At 30.7% G+C, this 22,669-nt stretch overlaps 1 protein-coding gene across 2 annotated transcripts in view; it reads right to left on the reverse strand.

The window, feature by feature from the left end:
* LOC126734377 (chondroitin sulfate synthase 1) overlaps positions 1–22,669 on the reverse strand; it is a 493,776-nt gene that overhangs the window by 466,039 nt on the left and 5,068 nt on the right. For both annotated transcript variants that reach the window (XM_050437976.1, XM_050437975.1), the window contains exon 2: positions 5,100–5,376. In XM_050437976.1, the coding sequence (XP_050293933.1) occupies positions 5,100–5,295 (196 nt within the window). In that variant the 5' untranslated portion in view covers positions 5,296–5,376. The remainder of the gene's footprint in view (positions 1–5,099; positions 5,377–22,669) is intronic.

A 22,669-nucleotide genomic window follows, 5' to 3' on the forward strand; every position in this document is an offset into this window, starting at 1 on the left:
TTGGATTGATACTATAAATAAACAACTGATAAAAGGAAAGTGAAGTGTGATGGAAAAAACGCCGTTTAAGAGCGACAATCTTTTTAGGAAATTTAAATACTGAAAGTTTTGACAATAAAACGAATTTTAAAAAGTTTCTCTACTTTAGCCAATAGTGTAAATATAAAATATTTTTCGTTCCTGAATTTTAAAAACAAACTATAAGATCTAAAAAACCGAGGAAATTCTAAATGATGAAATGATACTAAATTATTTAATTATGAGACAAGCAGTTCTAAAATACGTTTCGCCAATTTACTACTAAATATGGATCTTTACAAAGTCCAATACTTTCCTTTAAAATTAAAAAAAAGTTTAGATACTATTTAACTGGTTTGATGAACCACAGACTTGCTATGAAGATGTTATCATAATACTACTTCACATTACATTACTAACGGCCCGGTATCACCATTACAAAATATTTCAGTTTTTTATTTTTTATTATATAATTTTTATTGTTGCTACTTAGTTAGCAATTAATTAGATTAATACTTTTTAGATCTATGTACCTAGTATGTTCTGTCAGTAACTCATAAATGATTTTACGAAAATATATTTAAACCTTCTAAAAAGTAGATATTTTGAATTACCATACTACGATGTTAATTAGAATATAATTAAACATTTAATATATTAATAATAAAAAAATATTGAACGACTTCTTTTATGACTTCTATAAGAAATTATCCCATATTTTTTTAAGTTTCTTTAAAAATCTTTCGTAAATTTTTCTAAAAATTTAAACCAAATAAGATGCTGAAAACTTTTTTATAATAAATTCATAACAAAAAGAACATTGGCCCCTATATAAATTAAACAAACTGGGCTTTTATACCAAGGTTAAAGTAAAAACTTGACTGTGAAACTAGTCATTAATGTGGGTCAGTGTGGCTGTGTTTACATTTTTATGGGTAAAGGAAATGCGGCATTTGCAAAATATAAAATAGTTTGTTTTAGTTAGTATTACGATGTTTCGCGTTAATCTGGTTTTTTAGGTTTCTTTAGAATTTGTGTTTTTAGATAGAATATAGATGACTCAATATTGCTAAAAATAAGTTTGTAATTGATTATGTTGAAAAGTAATGGTTATAAAAAGTATAAATAGAGCAATTTGCAGCTTGAAACACTTTAAAATATTTTGGTACAAAGCATTTCAGCATATGTTTATTAAACAAAGATATTTTAAACTTTTTTTTTTAATCGTTACGATTATTTTCCTTTTTTTAAATACATATCTGATTTTTTTATTTATAGAGCTGATGTATTGTTTACTTGCAGATACATTTACTATCAATCAGTGTTACCTTTTTATCATAATCTTATATTTTGCTTTCCTATTTTCAATAAATAAAATTCCAAATTAAAAATTTTAAGTGAGGGGAGATTCTAATTCATGAACTATCAGATGTTTGATAGATCTTTCTGGCATGTCAGCATACATTTTGCTATATAAATTTACTTTAATAAATACCGAACTAATAATTGCAACTCAAAATATGCCAGCCCCACAAGATTAACTTGTAGGGATGTGCTTCTCTTAACATTAGTGGGTGTCCGTCATTCTAGTAAGAAGGGTTTTGTTTATTTACGTGCCGTGCCCATTTAAATAGAAAGAGCGTATATCACTAAAGCAAATATTTTAAGGAGCCAAAAAAATAATGGTTCTGCAGTAATTCTAGCTGCACAATTTGACTAAATTCAATTTTTTGTTGGGTGCTTGTTACCAAGTTCTTGTAAGATTCCTATCATTCCACTAGATGATAGTGGAAACTGAAGTCTTGGAATGAGAAAGGCCAATAATCTTCCAACAATATGTCTGTACAGCGCATTAGAACTTCAGGAATTACTTGGAAATGAGAAATAGGGTCCGTGCCTGTATTAGAAATAATAGATCACATTTTGAGCATTCAAAATAAATGTTTTAAATAAAATTGTATTTTATTAAACATTAAAACGCAAAATTACCCCATAATAAGATGCTCCATAATAGAGACTCTTGCCTCATCCCTTTTATCCAAGTGTTATATATGGCCTTTTATCATTCTTCATAAAAAATTCAAAGTTATTATATAATAACATTACACCTTATGTACAAGAATAAAAGCGCCTAACCGTAAAAAAATACTTATATTATTATTACTTATAAACTTCCAGTCATACAAGTACCTAAATATTTGTCTGATAATATAATAAAGCGTGGTGATCTTTATTAGAAGGTAATGTGACATCGTGAGCCTCTTTCCATAACCCGCCACACTTCTGCCTTTTTCCAAAGATCCTTTTCGTATAATGTAGGATCTTGAATTTTCAATAGTTAGACAATAAAGCTGCAGCAAATCAAATATGTTTAAAGATAAGATTAACATTTAATATGTATGTAGCCTTGGTTATATGAAATTAAGTTTTTTTGTCTGTTATAATGCTTAAAATTAACAATTAATATTATTTCTATTATTATTATTAGTATTTCTTTACCATAAGTTGTCTTGGTTGGTATTGCTTTTAGTTCAGGACAGGATAGTCAACGAACTAGTCGTGTGTGAGAGCATGGCAAACGAACCTACAGGTTCTCAATAAGGCAGCTTCGTAAGCCGTGAGTATAATCTGTTGTGTGTATAGTGTTTAATCTATTGTGAGTATAGTCGGTTGCATAGATGTTAAGTTTTTCCAAATATTTGTTCAGGAGAGCTTCTATAAGATCACTAGCGGAGATAGCTATGGGGTGGATCGTAGCACACCGAGGTGACTATATACTTTTTATTTAAGTCGAAATATTTGTTTATTTTTTTAGCTACGACTGGCTACGTTTGGTATCGTTAAATCATCTATATTTATTATTTTTATTTTTTTGTTGAAGACTACGATATCTGGTCCATTGTTAATTATTTCGCGATCAGTTATAACAATTTTGTCCCAATAGATTTTTGCCTTTTCGTTCTCGACACATTCTTTGGGAGTTTACATATTTATAGTATGAGACCAATTCTATAATTAGTTCTTTTTCTTTATGTAATGATTTCTAAATAATATTTGTATATAATGACCTGTGGCATTATAAGCAAAATTCTGACAGGAACTGTAAAAGAATTATCAAACTTTTTAGTAAAAGATAGTTATACACGTAGAACATCAAAAGTCAAGCCGTGTGAGAAATTTTATCTGAAAAGTGTTGTAAAAAGAACATCAAAAAGAATAATTAACATGCATATAAAAAGTTAATAAATAAAGACAAAGGTGGACCTGGTTTATGGGATCAAGAATAGATATTGATACATATCATCTGAGAAACTTACACAAAGTAAGTTTTAACTAACCTAAATAGCTAGCTGAAGTGCAAGATGGCTTAACTAACTTATCTTCGATGAGGGTTCCAGAAGATCGAATAACAACAGCTATCAAATAAATTAAGAATTTTGTAAATAAAGACCTGTTTTATTTCCTGACTGTCGTCACTCAATATATTAATTGAGTTTTAGTTCGCTTTTACTTTTATTGATTGTATGTGTCGCTTATGACCTATCTTTTTCTTTTCCACACATTCCCTACGCAATCTCGGACATATAGGGTTACTTTTGCCCCAAGCTGAGCCGTATAAGCTGGCGCAGCAAAGATAAGTATATAGGGTAACTAAAAGTTTTGTAGTAAGGAGCTATAGCGGATCTGATTGGAGCCATGAACGGTCACTGTAAACTGAACGTGCCTTTATAGGAGTGATAATAGTCTGCTGTGCCGCAATTCTGGCGCAGTGAAAAAAATAGCTTACCATCTTATATGAGACTGAAACAGGTAGGCTAGTATAAGCCAAGACATTTTGGGATTCCCATTTCTAGCAAACAAGAAATCGGATATCTGTAACTTTTACGTTATATTAGAAGGATATTTAGACAGGGAGATTTAAGGTGGCCCGGGATTTTGAGTTTTCGATACTACTTCTCGAGGAAATAGTATATGAGGAAATAAAAATCACAGTACTGTTAAGTAAAAATAGGAAACGAAGATTTAAAACACTGTCTTTTTCTGACTATCGCTTTCTCTCTCTTCTTTTGGGCACGCGCAGAAATAAATATTTAAGTGTTTTAAGATAAATGCTACAATAGCAATAAAAATAAGAATAAAAATAAGTTTTAAATTAATAATGAAAAAATGCAATTTTAACTTACATACGTAATCTTTTATTTGAAAACTGCTATATCGAAACTCTGTACTAAAAATTATTTTTAGTTTTCTTTTTGTTTCTCACATATAGCCATTAAAAGTTATAAATTATCACCCTCCATATAAAACATTCATAATAATAACTGTGCCATCACCTAGCCATTTGTCAATAAACAAATAGAATTAAAAAAATCATCAATAGTCGTTAAATAGTGCGGAATAGTATTTGTGTTTAAAATATAAAAATACGCGATACGAAAATTGTATTTTTATGCCTAGGAAGATATTTTTTATTCCGAAATTTCTATTACAAAAAGTAAATTTATACTAGCAACTAGTATCACCATATAATAGACGTAAAAAAGAAAATTATATAGAATATAAGATGGCAATTTTTTACTATTACTAAGGCATTTAATTTTATATTTTTTACACTTCAGTAAGTAAGAGATTCTGTATGGCTCAGAGATGAATAAGTACTTTAGTACACTATTAATGACCTCTTCGGCATTATGCATGTCATCTTAATTTAAAGAGGAATGGAACTGATTATCATCAGCATGTTTAAACTCGACATGTCTAGATTTTTTAGAGAATTTTATAGATATACGTTAAACAACAAACTTTAAACATTCATATAGTATAAAATAAAAAATAAGACTTTCATTTTTTGGAGCTTGTTATTGTTTTTTATTTTGTATAACATCAAAAAAGAACAAATTTACACCAATTTACCCGATTTCGTGTCTCGCACAAAGTTTCTCTGCAATCCCATGAAATATCGGCAATATGTAAAATGTAAACATTTAAGATTAAAAAAAACTATTTAATTATAGGTAGGCAGGTTTCAAATACTAAAAGTACTTTTATTTTTTAGATACATTACATTACATACAACTTACCAACAAACAAAAGATTCTTGCTCCTAGGTGTCGATTTTCCGGCAACCAAATCGACATCGTCTACCAACTTTTCACTTTTAACAACAAAATGGGGTGCACAAAAATGTTCAGTATTGGCAAATAACTGCGAGCACAACACACCAATTATGATACCCAAGAGTATTTTCAATACCTTCTTGGGTTTAGCCATTTTCATAGTGGCGCATCATTGGCTGGGGGTGTGTGGCGGTTAACACAACCGCAAGATCGCATTATAGATATGAAGATACATTGTGTTCTGTAAAAAAACATTTGGTGGTTAGTATTCAATTAAAAATATATAGTGCATTTTGTAGGAAGTATGCGTATATATTGGGAAATTAAGTTTTAAAAAAATATACCCATTTAAAAGAATTACTAATTAATTAAAATAATGCCAGTATATGTTTCAGTCTAACAAAGCCTGGCAATCAATGCAGAAGGAATACCACTACTTCGATTCATTGGTGCAATGAGTGACTGGATTTAGTCAATTACAATAAGATAGACTGTATATACAGTGCATCCCAAAAGTTATGTCTAAATTCATTTAAAATTCAGGGGTGTGTTCGAAAAAAAAACGCTCGAAACCGTCGATTTTTATTACAAGTTGCGCATTTTTGTAGGTGAAGTTTGTATATACAGGGTTGCTCAAAAATAAATTACGACCATCAACTTCATTTTTTCAAATAAAAGCACCTTTTTTTATTTCTTTTTGAATTTCGCGTGGAATTCTACGTATGTTTCATGCATCATGTTCTATACCTAAAGTCAACAGTTATCGAAAAAAAGACGACCAAACATTATTATTGAAGTTCACCTTACGCGTCACCTTATCTCTGAGAATTTTTATACAGAGCAAAATTCCATTCATTCGTGTTTTTTTATTGTTGGCTGGTGACCGTGTATTTTCATAGAAACTGTATGACAGTTGTACGCCAAACAGATATTGTCAAGTGTGAAGTGTACGAGCAAAGTTGCGGTTTTCACAATGGTAGAGGATAATGGTTAACGGAACGAGAAAAAATAGAAATTCTGTGCGTGATTGGGTTTGGTGATAGAACACGTACTCAAAGAGAAGCTGCTCAATTATTCAATGAAATCCATTCTGATCGTCCTCCGATATGTCAAAAGGTGGTGAGTAGAATAGAGGCTAAATTTAGAAAATTCGGTCATGTTAAAGATCTGTCGAAATCTGGTCGTTCTGCTCGAGATGAAAATGAACAACTTGACGTTTTGCTTTCTTTGGAAGAAAATCCATGCACTCCTCTGTCGCAGATTGGGGCAAATTTACACATGGCGAAATCTATAGTTCATCGAATAGTTAAAAAGCACAAATATCATCCCTACAAAGTTATTCCTGTGCAAGAATTATTTGATGACGATTTCGATAGGCGAAATGAGTTTTGTGAACGCTTACAAAACATGTGCAATCTAAATAATAATTTAGTAACAAATATTATTTTTTCCGATGAAGCCACGTTCTGTTTGAATGGTAGTGTGAACAGACAAAATTGTCGATATTGGGCAACAGAAAATCCGCATTGGATGATGGAGGTAAACACCCAGTACCCTCAAAAACTAAATGTGTGGTGTGGAATAGTGCGCGGAAGAGTAATAGGTCCCTTTTTCTTTGAACAGACAAACGGGACAAGTGTGTCTCGATTTTCTTAAATTTGGAGGAGGAGGACCCATCGAATGGCCTGCTAGGTCGCCTGACCTAACACCAATGGACTTTTTTTTGTGGGGATACCTGTTAATAGGCCAAATAATCTAGACGACTTGAAAGAGGGAATTCGCAGAGAAGTGCGCGCCATATCTCCGGAAATGATTCAAAATGTGCAACGAGACTTTATTGATCACCTTGGATATTGTCAAGCCGTGCATGGCAACTATTTTGAGCATTTAACTTAATTTTTGTTCTTTTTTTATTTGTTACATGAATCTTTTTTTCGATAACTGTTGACTTTAGGTATAGGACATGATGCATGACACATACGTAGAATTCCACGCGAAATTTAAAAATGAAATAAAAAAAGGTGCTTTCATTTGAAAAAATTAAGTTGATGGTCGTAATTTATTTTTGAGCAACCCTGTATATACAAACTTCACGTACAAAAATGCGCAATTTGAAATAAAAATCAACGGGTCCGAGCTTTTTTTACCGAACACACCCCTGAATTTTAAATGAATTTAGACATAACTTTTGGGATGCACTGTATACTCTGGAATGAATTAATGTTTAATCTAAGCTAAATTAAAATATTTATAACAAGCACATAAACCGCAAAACATTTGCAAGAGTTACCAAAGAAATGAAAAGATGATAGTTTTTCAGAGTGAATACGCTCTTTGAAGAGGTAGCTCTACATTCGTCGGTAAATCAAATTTATATATATATCTATAATAAAATTCATTTATTTCTTCGAATGAATTTAAATGATTGCATATGACTAATCCATAATAGCTGATAAGATATGGAAATGGTGATTAAAAAAATGCTAGAAGGTTGGAGTTTTCTGGTATACTGAAGACGTAGTAAAATTTAGTTCATAAAAACATATTAAATGTAATAAGTGTGTAAAAATATATTAAAGACCCTAAACCAAATAATTATCATGGCTTATATTAAATGAAACTCCCAACACTATAATGATAACATTACACGTCTTATAAATAAAATAAATAAGTAAATAAGTAATGTAATGTGGGTGTCAGCTTTATTAAAAATTGTGAATTTTTAATAGAGCTGACACCCACATTACATTACGAGACAGTTTTACCAGTAACCAAACGAGAAGATTAAAACAGTTCTAAAGATGCTGACATCGTTAGCGAAATACACGTCGAGAGTATCTTTAAAAATGTTTTAATCTTCTCCCGAAGATGCTAACATCGTTAGCGAAACACGTGTTGAGATTAAAAATAAAAAGTTTTGGTTAGTAGTAAAACTGTCTCGTAATTTGAGTGTCACACCAAAGGTTCCAACCATAGGACTATATGGTAAGGTATTAAAAATTTTTGAAGCCATGTATCTTGTACATTTTTGTGAAACTTTTTAACATTCTTGTGATATTTGTCGAGCTTGGTACTAATTTGATCTTATTTCATTGATGATTTTGGGGTATTTATAATATATAGTAGTATTTTATAAGCATATAATTAAAGCAACCTCATCACTGGAAAATGTCGACACAATTAAACTGTTGGATAGAGTGGGTCCTTGTTCAAAATTATCTTAATTCATCGATTTTGCAGTACTTCCAGACCGTCTAATGATATATCATAGCTGCTACCCTAGGATATTATTCCATACTACATTATAAATTCAAAAATCGCGTGGTACACCGTACTAAGATTTGCTAGGTTTAATATAGGTTTCAACTTTAAAAAAATATTTTTTTTTTCTAAGTTTAATAACCTTTGTTTCTTGTTCCTTGCGGAACTCCGCATTGCATTAGGCTTTCAGAACTCGTGGGTCTTTCAACAGTTACTCTTTGTGTTCGACCTATAAGGTAGCTTTTTAGCAGTTTTAATGTCACCCTCCTAAAACCCAATGATTGAAGTTTTTTTAATAGGAAAGTGTAGTCGACAGTCTCAGATGCTTTCTTTAGGTCTAAAAATATTCACATAAAGGGAGTAGAGTTGTCGAAGTGATATGAATTGTTAATCGTGACCTTAACCTATAAGTTTGCTTATTTTTTATTTTTGTTGGATATAGGTAAAAAAAACTACTTCAGACGGTCAATTGTATATTTTGTCGACGATTCTATCTCCATGAGATCATCCTGAGAATTATAAAAGATACATAAAAACAAATAAAATCATTAAGTTAAAAATCATTGAACCAATTTTATACAATTAAAATCACATTAAATAAAATTTATAATAAAACATAACCAAAATTAAAAAAAAAATTTAAAACCAAAAGGTCACAATAGATAATATTAGGAAGATACTATCAAAACGAAGAACTTGCATATTCACTTACATATATTGTAGATCGTCGTCATCAATAATGATAATTGTAATATCATAATCAATATAAGAAATTCATAGATCCTTCCGTGCTTAAGAGTTTTTTAATTTTTATTTTTTTCTTTGTTATGTTATAACCATCTATGTTGGGAGATGAATTTGGGCAATCGTTTCAAGCAGCCAATCTACTTACTTATAAAAAAAAAACAAAACATAGATAAGGTGTGTTGTTGTAAATATTTCTTTTTTAGAGAGATATACCTGGGGACTCACATAGTGTTAGATCTTATATATATATGAGTTATATATGTATGGATATGTACGAGGTGTTCTTAGATTAGACTTTTATGTTGCTAATTAGGTTAAAATAAGCATTACTTATATTGTCAACGTCCTGTTCTTTATTTTTTTTTTTTTAGTTTTTAATTTCAATAAAAAAATATTTTGGTATATTATTTTCTTTATTTGCATTATACAGAGTACAAAAAATACGAAAAAATTACGTATCCTATGAAATACATTGACCGTTCAGGCATCTTTAACATGGTATATTAAAAAACAATTGCGCGTATTCTGTCCTTGCACAAAACATAATCTTACATTACACTTTTGACAAAAAACCGTGGTTTGTCCATTAGTACACAGTCTACATCTTCCTTTTTGTGTAAATGTGGGAAAATGTCCAATTTGGTCATATCTGATATCATCAGTTGGTCTTGCCATTACTGGAACCCTAATCTTTTTTGCTGGCTGATCGTTTGCAAAGTCAGATTTTCGAAATTTGGTCTTTTGCTCGGGTTTAAGCAACGATAAAGCCAAACTTACTCTGAATTCTTTCAAATGGTCATATTTCCGTCCAAGGACTTTACTGTCTCGTCTGTGCAACAACCAAGCGTTATTTACACAAATATCAATAAGTTGTCCGAATATCCCCAAATACCAACGCCGTGACTTATAGGGTGTCTTATAACGAGCTATTAGCATGTCAGCTAAGTCTACATCACCCATGTGGGTATTGTATTGCTTTATAATTTGTGGACATACCACATCAACTTTCTTTTTTTCCTCTTTGCTGTATCGCTTTACTTGAAAAGTAGGAGTATGTGATACGTACGAGCTGGCTAGGGTAACGCACTTTGTGTCAGCCCATTTTACGACTGCAATGCGTGCATTATTATCGACTTTATAATCAAAAGTTCCCCTACCCTTCTTGAGTAAAGATTTATCTTATTCTAATGTACAACCTTGCAATCGGTTACTTCGCATAGTACCTAAACTGTTTATGCCATAATCGTTTTTTTTTTGTAAAATAATCAGATGTAAAGAAGTAAACCGATTATCAAAATATACATAAGTCTCAGTGGGGTTTGGATGTCAGGCTGTCACTCCACTCCTCTCTGCCTGTAATGTGCGTCACGAATCCCTCGCAGTCCACAGTCACTGGAGCCATGCAGTCACTGCCCATCAGAAGGAGAGGACATTCCTGTATGGCCCGTGACCAAATTTTTGCGTGACCGGTCTCGCCAGCACGTAGTTCGCCGAGGATGTATAGCCTGTACGCAGTCCTCATTGCCTCGAATTGCACAACGAGGTCCAGAGTACTTTTTTTACAGTTTTACTTTCTCCGTACATGGCCACCAAACGATAGCCCCGTATGTGAGAAGAGGTCTCACAATGCGCGAGTAGATCCAGTGGAGGATCTTAGGAGACAGACCCCAGGTATTGCCAAAAGCCCGCCTGCAGGCCCATAGCGCGCAGGTGGCCTTCTTTATTCTGGTGTCTGCATGATCGTGCCAGGAGAGTTTGGGATCCAACTTGATTCCCAGAAATCGAACTGTTCTGGAGTAATGCAGCTGCACGCCACCTAGAGATATAACAGGGGGCGTGCCAAAGTTACGTCTCCTCGTGAATAGTAGGAGCTCTGCTTTTTTGGGGTTAATCCTGAGACCCCCCGAAAGGCACCGTTCTTTGGTGTTTTCGATTTTAATTTTGAAAAAAACCATTTGGTAATGTCTTCATTCTTGAAAGCAATGTTAATATGATTGTCATTAAGTTCTATTGTAATTTTCTCAGAGAGATTACTGACATAGGGTATTTTAAACATTTTTTTCGGCGGTTTTGATCTGTTTTTAAGTTGTTTCATCAGTTTTAAATAATATTTTATCAATTAATTTATGTAGATAATCATAATTTAGAAAAAAGTTTTTTATTTTAAGAAAATTCTTTCTGTGATAGTCGATATGAGATAGTTGTAATGCCCTACTCTAAATCTGCTCTACTTCAAATTTTGTATTATATTAATTTTGTTTAAAAGAGTGATTGGAGTTATAGTTTAATAATCTTTCTGAGAATGTTGGTTTTTGGTACCAATCTGTTTTTATTACATTCTGGTTCGTTCTAACAAATAAAATGTCAAGGACAGGGATTCAGTTGTTAGACTCTATTTCCATCGTAAATTGCAGTTTTGAATGAAAACTATTAAATGGGTCAAAAAGAACACTAATTTGGTCGGCAGGCACGCTAGTAATAATGTCATCCACGTATCGTTGGAAAATGAAAATTTAAAAAGTAATTGATCAATGCATATTTTTTGAAGTTCACTCATAATAATGTCGGAGCAAATACGTGATAAACAATAACCCATACCTAATCCAAAAACTTGTTGGTAAAACTGTCCATTAAAATTGAAATAATTGTTTTGAAATGCGAACTTTAAGAGGTCTAGAATCTCTTGCAAAGACAACGTACATCGGTCGTTCAAGCTGCACCTGATAACAAAATAAGTCTATCTAATATTTTGTTCATTTTATTCTTAATAGTGATCGTACGGTCTTTATTTTGTTTTAGGTAGGTATTCTGATCTGATAAAAGTGTGCTACTTTCAAGGTATTTATTTCTTTCCATTACCATAGTAATATTGCCCTTCTCTGCTTTTAAAATTAAAATGCCGGAGTTTTGTTTCAAAAAATTGTTTGTTACTTTACCAACTTTAATTAAATGTCTCTAAGAATCATCATTTTTATTTTATTTAACAAAATTTGTTATTGCATTAACCAACTTATTGCGCTATTCTATCTTATTCACTTTCTATCTTATTATTTTCATCCTGCACTTGATCTATAACATATTGATGATTAAACATATTTATTGTCACTAGTCCTAATGCATCTTCCGTACTGCGATTATCTCACAAAAACTAAATTGATTGTTCCGTAACATATTATTTTTATTTAGGTAACTCATTATTCTAGTTTTAAGTAGTGTTTCGTATATTTTAGAAAATGAAGACAAAAGTAAGATAGGATGGTAGTTTGTAGCTAGCTGCTTATCCCTTGCCTTAAAAAGCGGCTTTATATTTGCGGCTGTAGAAGGATCTAGGACAACGCCGGCGCCGGTCTCAAATGATCTATTAAATATATACAGCAATTTTTCACTATTAGGGGGTAAATATTTTTAATTAAGAGAGGTGTTATATTGTCTAGCCCCGATCCTTTAGTTGCATTTAAATCTTGGTTCTTATTAATTCAAGCTCGTTGATAGAGTATAAAGGAAACGACGACCCATATTTTCTATCAAATTTCAATAGTCATCTTGGTTTGGTACGTTCAATTGTTTTGCCAGATTTTGTCCAATGTCAGAAAAATACCTATTTAAATACTCAGCTTTTCCATGAGCATCTTTTAAAGATTTTCCCAACTCATCCTGGAATTCTCTTATTAGATTTTCTGATTTTTTAGCATTTATGGTTTTTCCTTAATGGTATTTCACATCTATTTTGGATCTTTTCTGTATTTTTCTAACTGATTTTTGTTGTTTTTATTAGAGAATGGATTTCATTTCTATACTTTATGTAATCGTTTTTCGGATTATTATTTCCGGGATTAGATTTAACTTGTCGGAATAGTGTATCTCTTATATGAATGCAGTTAATTATTTTATCAGTGATTTATGGAGTTTGTTTCTTTTTGTTCTTTTTCCTTTGGGTAAATAAAGATTTTTTAATTTGTATCTGCAATTTGAAGGATATTTGTCCAAGGTTCTTTGCACAAAAACCCTTTGAGACGTTCAAAATCAACTTTGTTATAACTTGTTTGTTTCTCTTTTTGTTTTTGAGAGATGTTGATAGGAAAGCAAAAGCCTACTGCATGGTTGTCCTTTTTTTGGGTTTTTATTATATTATGTTGAAGAGTCTTATAAACTTTGAGCACAATTGAAAAGGATATGATCTAGGCAGCAGCAAATTTCGTAATTCCTCCGAAAAACTTTTGAGATTTTGCTCTGGAGGTCTATATATGATATTAAATGACAACCCAACCTTTGAATTTATGTGTAAAAAAAAATTAAGTACCCTGATACGTGCAATCCTTTCTTCTTTTACTTTAGGGTTCCATTTATTTTTCACAAGAACTACGATTTAAATCAAAACCCCATCGTTTTGATTTAAATCCCCATTATTATAAAAACGTCAATATTTTATAAGATGCAAATAAATCTATTGAATGGTGTTTATTGGCCAATCTGGCAATTGCGCTTAGGAAAATAAAATAATTAGATCTTAAAGGCACTGCTGTTCTTTCATGCAATATAGTATGCAATTCCATTTAATAAATGATATATTAAGATTTTTATATTAAATCGGAGTCATTGTAGTTACCATGTTCAACTCAATCTAGCTAAAATTTTGAATATGTACGCCATCGTAGAGAGACCAATTGCAAGATGCGTACTATTGAAAAAATCCGTGTCCAAGGTTCTTTGCACAAATACCCTTTGAAATGTTCAAAATCAATTATGTTCTTGATAATGTCTTTTTCAGATCGTTGATTGAAATAATAATAGGCAACAAAAATAAATGTTTCTATAATATTTCAATTGATATTCAGAGGTAAACTGGAATTCTAAAAGAAATGTAATAATAATACTTCAGTTTACCTGAATATTGATTGAAATATTATAGGGAAATTAATTAATATTTTCTATTATTATTTCAATAAATTTTTAATGTTTATTTCTCAATATTTGCTGAAGGGGCCGGTATACATGTTTACAGGTATCTCTGCTAGTTCGGATTGCATCCACCGTTTTTGTGGCGTTTTGTTCCGCAGAACTTTATTCAGAAGTTTGTCTTTTATCCTTGGTCTGTTTTCTGTTGGTCATGTTGGATATGTTCAACCAGGCGTGAGGTAGTGTTTGGTCGCAAAATGAAGGAAAAATTAATTGCGGCTGTTTTTAACCGCAAAGCTATATGGAACCCAGCAGACGAATTAAGAAAAAATAAAAAATCAAGGGGCATGATTTTAAAGTCACTCACGGGAGCTACAATTTATGACGGAACTTAATTAGATTAGTCATTGTAATAATATGACCAATCTAATAAAATAATGTTTCATCGAACTAGTGCGTCCAAGGTATATTACTCTCTACCGACTAACCTTCACCCTCTACCCGTCAAGCTGCCCTCCAGCCGTCTATAGTGCAGGCTGGGTTTTGGATCGGATGTAGTTGATTAACAAGGAATAATGGGGATTAAAGATAACTCGTGAGTAATCTCTCACTACTTCGCTACCTCTCACTTGATGGTCAGGAAGATTTTAAATACAATTTGTATAAGTATATCCCATTTCGATTTAGAGACAAAGCATTTATATAGTAAATATAAAAAAGAACCTAATGTTCTTAACTTTGCACCAGTTTCAAACTGCAAAGGCATCACTAGAGAAGATTATAATAAGTTTTTAAGTTTCAATTGAATACTTGTCAAAATTTTCAAAAGGATTTGCGAGAAAAACGATTAGCAAGTGCGGATATATTCATATATCCGCAGAGTTTCTATAACTTAAAAGTTACTTTCAAACTCAATAATTCAATAATATATTGTTTTCCGAAAATCCATAAGCTTGGCAATAAAATGAGACTAAATATAATACAATTAACTTGTGAATGTTTTTTAGTCAAAAGCAGTCAACAATTTATTTTAAAATTCAATAACTTAATTATGAATATAAAATACCTTAATTATTAAAATAATAAAATAATGAATAACTTAATTATAGATATGTGAATGTAAAATTCTTGTTTGTTTTGACGTACCTTCTTTGTTTTTAAGCATTCCTGTGCCAGAAATTTTGGATAATATACAAAAATTAATTAATTAAAAACACTTTTTGTGTCGCAGAATATTTTTCAATACAACAATTCGTGTTGACAACTTGAGCAGTCATGGGTACTTGCATTTCTAGCAGAGCTCTTCATGAACGGTTTTAGGTTAAATGCCAAAATACATTTCAATACTTTACACGGGTTTGGTTAAGATATCATGTGTAGAAAAAATCCGAGTTCGAAAAAAGTAAACGGAATATTGATAATTTTCTAGAACAACTCAATAACCCTTTTTCATCAATTAAAGTTACCTTCAAACAAAAAATAAATAACCAATTTTCATTGTTAGATACTCTTGTCATCAAAAATAATAATAGACTAGAATTTTGATATTAATAGAAAAGAAAGAAATAGTTTTAGATATATAACTAGTGACTCTAACCATTGTTTTTAACATTAAATGGCTAACATGGATTTCTTAGTACATCGTTTAGTCTCATTTCCTCTTAGTTGTATCAGATTTAGTACAGGAAGAGAAACAATTAAAACAATATCTAGGGTCAATGGTTATGACAATAGGATTATGGATAAGCTGATTAGAAGACATAGGTTTAAAATTAATCTTAAAAACTTTACCACATTTCAAATAAAATAAAAATAAGCAGACTTTCGTTGAAATACCATACATCTTGACAAAAGGGTTTGTTGGTTCTTTAAATACTAGGTCTAAGAATGGTCTATCAAAATTCGACTTGAGAATTATGATAATAAAAAGAAAACTAATAAAAAGTCCGGGATGCATGAAATTAATTTTAATGGTTGCGATAAAAAAAACGTAGGGCAACCAAGAAGATCAATTAACGTCAGATTTAATGAACATGTATCTAGTGTGAAATATGGAAGGGTTCAAAAGTTAAGTTGGAATGAACATGTTTTAAATACTGGTCCCTTTACAGAAATTGATAATTTAAAATAAGTAAAATTTGTTAATAGCAATCAAAAATTAGATGCATACGAAAGTTTAGCAATATTCAAAAAACAAAAAACCATTCTTAACAGCGATAAAGTCCAATATTTTATAGTCATTAGTTTAGTTAATTTTTAAAATGTTTTTAGCTATCAGTATATAAGGCCCCTTGTAAGTAGTTTTAATTTAGTTTTAATATTCTTCTGACTTCCGAAGATGCTAACATCATTAGCGAAACACGTTTCGATTGTAAAAATAAACACTTGGTAAAGTATATTCTAGTAAAGCCCAAACTATTTTAATATATTTCAAATTTTATTTTAAAAAAATACATGTTCAGGCCATAACATAATTATCATTTCCTATAAAATAATAGAAACCCCTATTTTTTAGATTAATAATTTGATATCATAATAACCATAAATTAAAATGCATATCAAATGAATTAAGATATTAAAATGCTAATTATTAACTAAATAATAAATACTAAATTTCAATTTCGTGTAGGCATGTATTAGAAAACTGAACATAAAAAAAATTATTTAAAAAGAAACGTTTATTTTACAACAGCTCACTATATATTCTAAAAAACATTATGCAAATTATTATAGATAAAACTAAAGCAAATAAGTACTATAATAATTACAGTTTCTAAATTTAGTTTTGTTCTTGATCTTTGACACAACCGTATGTTAATTGAATATTATGTCCTTGTTTATGGGAAGTTAATTTTACTAGAAATTGATAGATGTACCTATATAATACGTTCAAAATTATATGTATATACTGTATGTTCTATATTCGTTTACAAAATAATTACCGAAAGATAAATACATTGAATATATTTTTTTAAATACTGCTTTCAATATAAAAATATCGGGAGCAAAGCTTAAATTACCCCTAAAGCAAACTTGTGAGCATTACTGAAAAAGTAAAACAATTTATAAATTGCGATAAAATAATTAAATAACCTATGTAATAAATGAGCCGTCATATATTATGGGTAACATAAAGCTGTTTTTATATTTGAAAAAGTATTAACGTGTTCAGTAAATTGCTTGAACAAAAAAGAAATCTCATTTGAATTCGTTTTTCCTCGTTCAAAAAACGCAGAGTTAAAAATAGTTTTATCTTAAATATTTGTAATATTAAAGCATAATAAAAATATTACATTAAAACATAATAAAATCAAACACAAAATAATTTTAGAATTGTTAAAAAAACAAAACTTTGTATATTAAGATTGATCTCATTGCTAAATTTTAAAACTATATATATATTATGCAAAACTAGCATTAATTACTTACATTAAAATGAAACAACAGAGTTAAATCTAAAAAGCTGATTAAACACATTAAAACAGTTCAAAAAAGAAACATAGAATTTAGAAAATCAAGCGCTTTTATAATAAATGCGTAAATATGGCGTTTCATTAATAATGCAAATCACTTTTGTCCACATGTAACCACTAGGATGTCTATTTTCGGCATAAGAATTATATAAGATACGCACAGGAAATTTCAATACTTTTCTTCATAAGTTCAATAATCCGTATTAAGAATACTTCAAATAGCAACTGGATCTAGGAAAAAGTATCATACTATTTTTCAACATTTTAAAATTTTTTAGAGCAGAGAAAGTCATTGTGAAATTTTTCATCTTGTTATGGAAATATCTGATTTTCATTTATCTACAGAAAGAAAATCTGAAAACATCGCTGAAAGCAATTTCTGTAACGGAGAGAGAGGCTAGAAGCTCTCTGAGAAGTAAAAAATGCTTCTCAATGGTAGCCCATTAGCTAATTGAATTTTATTTTTCATTATTAATTTAAAAAATGTGTAAAAATATTCTTACTTCTTTTGTATCATTAATCTTGAAACTCTCTACGACTATACTATTCGCGATTATTCGTATCGAAAAAAATTAACAAAATATTGGTTCCTGCTCAGGCATAAAAAAGATAGTTTAGTTATTATTCTAAAAAGGGGGCGTTTTAATTATTCAGTTTTGAAGAGTATTTTTATGTTCCTATTCTTAGTTAAAAAGACGAAACGTTAATATTACTAGAATTATTATATGTGTTTTTTATTATTTATATTTGCTAAAAAAGAGATGAATCAATAATACTGGACGGAGCAACGCTAATTGAAGTACTCTAATAGTTTACAATAAATCCTATGTTATCAGCTACTGTAACCGGATTATCCTGCGAATCTGTAAAATTGCATACATATTATCCCAAATGCAAAGCCTTTATTATCTTAAAACTTAATGGCGGTGATCCTGACAAAAAAAGATGTTTGTAAAATTCTGACAGCCAGAAGCTCAGCCCATCAAAAATCTCTGTTTTAATGATGACAGCAATTTTTATTTAAAAGAGCACATAAACAAAACTGTCGTTAATAAATTGGGTAAAACCCACTACTATTTAGAAAAAAACGTACGCAATACCTTTACAAATGTTACGGCTGGTATATTGGGAGATGGAATTGGTCGGGATGCATTGCAATATTTGTCGGTTTAGTAATAGTTACAAAATAATTATTCTAATTAAATATTATTCTGATTAAAAAGGGAGCTCCTGAAGAACGAGAGAAAAGACGAAATCAAGATTTCGTGCTCTAAAACCATCTAAAATCTATTATTTTAAAAACGCTACTTGCCCCCAACAGAGCAACTAACAAAAAGAATGCCAAGCTATTTCCAGAAAAACATTTACAAATACAGTGAAATTCCTCTTAGCGGACAGCTCTCAATACTGGACATGTCCTATTAATGGACAGTATTTTTTGTCACGAGATTTTAAAGAACAATTTTCTATAAAATAAATTCTCATTAGCGGACGCTCTGTGGGACGGACAAGGACAAAAATTTTCAACCCCAAAACGCGCAAAATTCCCCAACAACGGACACGGATCTCCGAAAGCGGACAAAAATGACCATTATGTTACTCCAGGAAAAAGATCACGCCACTTTAGTATCCACGTATGTATTGTTTTAGTACCGTCTTGTAATTAAAGCGGGTGACATGGCGCCCGTTAGAAACTTTTTAACGCTGAGGCAAAAAATGGAGGTTATAAATATTGCAGAACAGGAAAGTTTAAATGTCCGTAAACTGGGAGAAAGGTATGGGTGTAGGATTTTAATTTTTGTATTTTGTGATCACAATGTACATATTATTCTAGCTCTAATATAAGTAAAAGTCAAGCGGCGGAGATTGTAAAAAATAAAGAAATTATTCGAATACAATGGCAATCGGGAGAAAATTTAGATCAGAAATCAGGAAAATTGAAAGGTGAAGCTGCCCAAATAGACCGAGTTTGTTTTGAGTGGTTTGCCCACGCAAAAAATCAAAAAATTCCCACCTCAGGGCTCCTAATAAAAACGAAGGCGAAAGAAGTAGCAATTGAATTGGGGCATCGCAATGTCAGCGCATCTGATGGTTGGCTGAATAAGTGGAGAAGAAGGCATAATATAAGCTTTAAGTGCATCTCAGGGGAGTCGGCAGATGTAAACCAAGAAGATGTGAATCAGTTCTTAGAGAGGCTACCAGGAATGTTGCTAGGATATAGGCCAGAGGACATCTATATCGCAGATGAGAGCGGTTTATTTTTTAGAGCTTTGCCAGATAAAACTTTAATTAATGTTTAAAGGCGAGAAGTGCACAGGGGGCAAAATGTCAAAAGAACGATTAACAATACTATTTTGCGCCAATATGGCTGGTGACAAAGAAAAGCTTTTGGTTATTGAAAAAGCTGCGCGCCCACGAGCCTTAAAAAATTTACCACTTAAGAGTTTGCCGGCTACATGGACATGAAATAAAAAAGTTTGGATGACAAGAATTATCATCACAGACTGGCTTTTGGATATCGATAAAAGAATGGGTTGTCAAAAACGAAAAATTTTACTTTTTCTTGATTATGCCGGTTCACACCCAAGAGAACTTAACCTTAAAAATATTAAAATACTTTTTTTACCTCCCAACACAACTTCTGTATGTCAGCCCATGGACTAAGGTATAATACAAAATTTCAAATTATTTTATAGAAGCCAGATTTTAAAGCATATTCTATCAAAAATGGATGATTATCGTCTGCTTCAGATTTATCAAAATCGATTAACAGTTTGGAGGCATTATATTTTATTAAGAACGCCTGGAATAAGGTTACCCCACGCACTATACAAAATTATTTTGTCAAAGCTGGTTTCCAAAAATCACCTCAAGGAGATACTCGAGCAGAAGACTACAATCCAGAAGATGACTTACCTTTGGCAACTTTAGCGGAATTCTGGAAAAACTGTCAGGAAGTTGGCCAAATTTTTAAGGCATTAGATAATGACTTTATTATATTGGACCAAGAACTTCATACGGAGGAAACATTTGAATGAGGTCTAGAAACCATTGCTGATGAGGTACAAAATACAATTTTGCTGGAAAGTGATAGAGAAGAAAAGGAAGAAGAGGAAGAAAGGGAAGAAGCTTTGAGTACTGTGAATTCTTATGCCGATGCATTAAAATGTGTTGATGATCTGAAAAAATTTACAAAAAATTATTTTGTCGCTTTTGAACACCTTAAAAATATCGAATCATATTTTCAAAGCTGCCTTTTTCAGGAAAAAATGTAAAAGAAGAAGCAGGCAAAAATATCTGACTTTTTTAAGGTATAAGATCTGAAATTTGCAACAAATTTTTAAGGATTTTAAATTTCAGTTTTCTTTTTCTGGTATTTAAGGTAGCAATGTACCTATGTTTGTTTATACTTGTAATGTTCATCAATACATGTTAGTTAATAAAAATTATGTATGTACATACATTTACATATTTGGGTTTTCTTATTAGCGGACACTTCCTATTAGCGGACAATAAACTTGGTACCGTCAATGTCCGCTAATGGGAGATTTCACTGTATACGTCAGGAGTTTGAAAATATTTTGTAATGATATTAAATCTTCAAGTTAAATTACCTAAGGCAAAAAATAGCGCAATAGGATTTATCCCCCTCTATTGAACTTGATAGTATTATATCATTAGTTCTATTATTTCAGGTGAAACAATACCAAGGCTATTGCTTTGCTGTCTTTTAACTACTACAGGATCCCGCTTTTAGTACAACAGGTAAAAGCTCTTTGCTTTCATAGTTGGAAATCCAATTCTTGTAGTTGAAATAATAATTGATTTTAGCATATATCTTGATCATGAACTCCTGACCATAAATTATTTATAATAAATAAAAAGAAAAACTCTTTTCAGAATGTCAAAATTTTGTATTTCTTTCACTCTTGTCATTTCTACCATTCACAATTCTCACTATGAAATGCAATCGTCAAAAATAAACTCTACACATCTAACAATTAAATCTGGAATCCTCATCTACAAGAGACCAATTATTGCTTTTTACGTTTTTGTTCACCTTAAAATCCTAAAATCATGGTCTAGATTCACATTCCTAATTTCCTGAATACAAGAAATTGCTAAATTTTATGATTTGTAAAATCTGATAAATTCAAACTAATCAAATTATACATCCTTACCTTCATATGGAACCAAATCAGTTCCAACATTAACTCTTACGAATACATTAAACATTAATATTTTGACTGTTTATTTTATAATTTATTCGAAACGTACCTTAAGTATTAAACATACTCAACTAATCTAATTATTAGTTATTCATAAGAATAGGATTTTATTAAATTTTGCGAGTAAAGAAACGTCTGTCGAATAAATAGAATAAAAATAAACTAGTTTTAAAAAGTAATTTTGAATATAATCTCTAGTTTTTAAGATTAAGATTTCTGCCTTACTTCATTTTTCATTTGTACAAAATTATGCTTTTCCTTGAACATTCTTAAAACCTTCGTTTAATATGATTAATAAAATATCTAAGTATCTACATATTTTAGGAAACACATAATTCTTCGATTCTTAATTTATCGAACATAATTTCGATTCATATTTAAAAATATATATTAAGTTTATTCAAAAAATATTATGAATATATGTCAAGATAAAATTATATATTGAACTGATTTTTTAATTTTTTTGGTAAAAGAATTATTGCGGTCAAACTGCAGATGACAAAGTAGCCATATTTAGCGCATATACTAAGTAGCCTAAGGTGGTCCCAAAAATTAAATAAAAACAATGGCACTCCACTTTTTTGAAGCATCCTGTATGATACAAAATTATTTATAGACATGCGCTATTACGTCACAAAAATTTTAAGAGGTTAGAAAATGTTAACCCTTTTGTTTAAGCTTTATGGAAGACCGACGCACTGTTGCGGGGCCCTGTATATTAAATGCAGAAATGAATGTTATTATTAATAATATTTTCTTGTTTTCTTAAATCAAATAAAAATTTTATTTTTAGCTAGAAGGGTACTTACTTAACGTGATGGATGTAAAATCTAGATAACAGTTTCAGTTAAGTTTAATTTTCATTCAGTAAAGCTTAATGTGCTAATACACTAAGACAAAAATATTACAAACTTAAGTATTAGTATAA

This window comes from Anthonomus grandis, chromosome 3 (genome assembly GCF_022605725.1).
Source record: "Anthonomus grandis grandis chromosome 3, icAntGran1.3, whole genome shotgun sequence".
In the NCBI taxonomy this organism is placed as follows: Eukaryota; Metazoa; Arthropoda; class Insecta; order Coleoptera; family Curculionidae; genus Anthonomus; species Anthonomus grandis.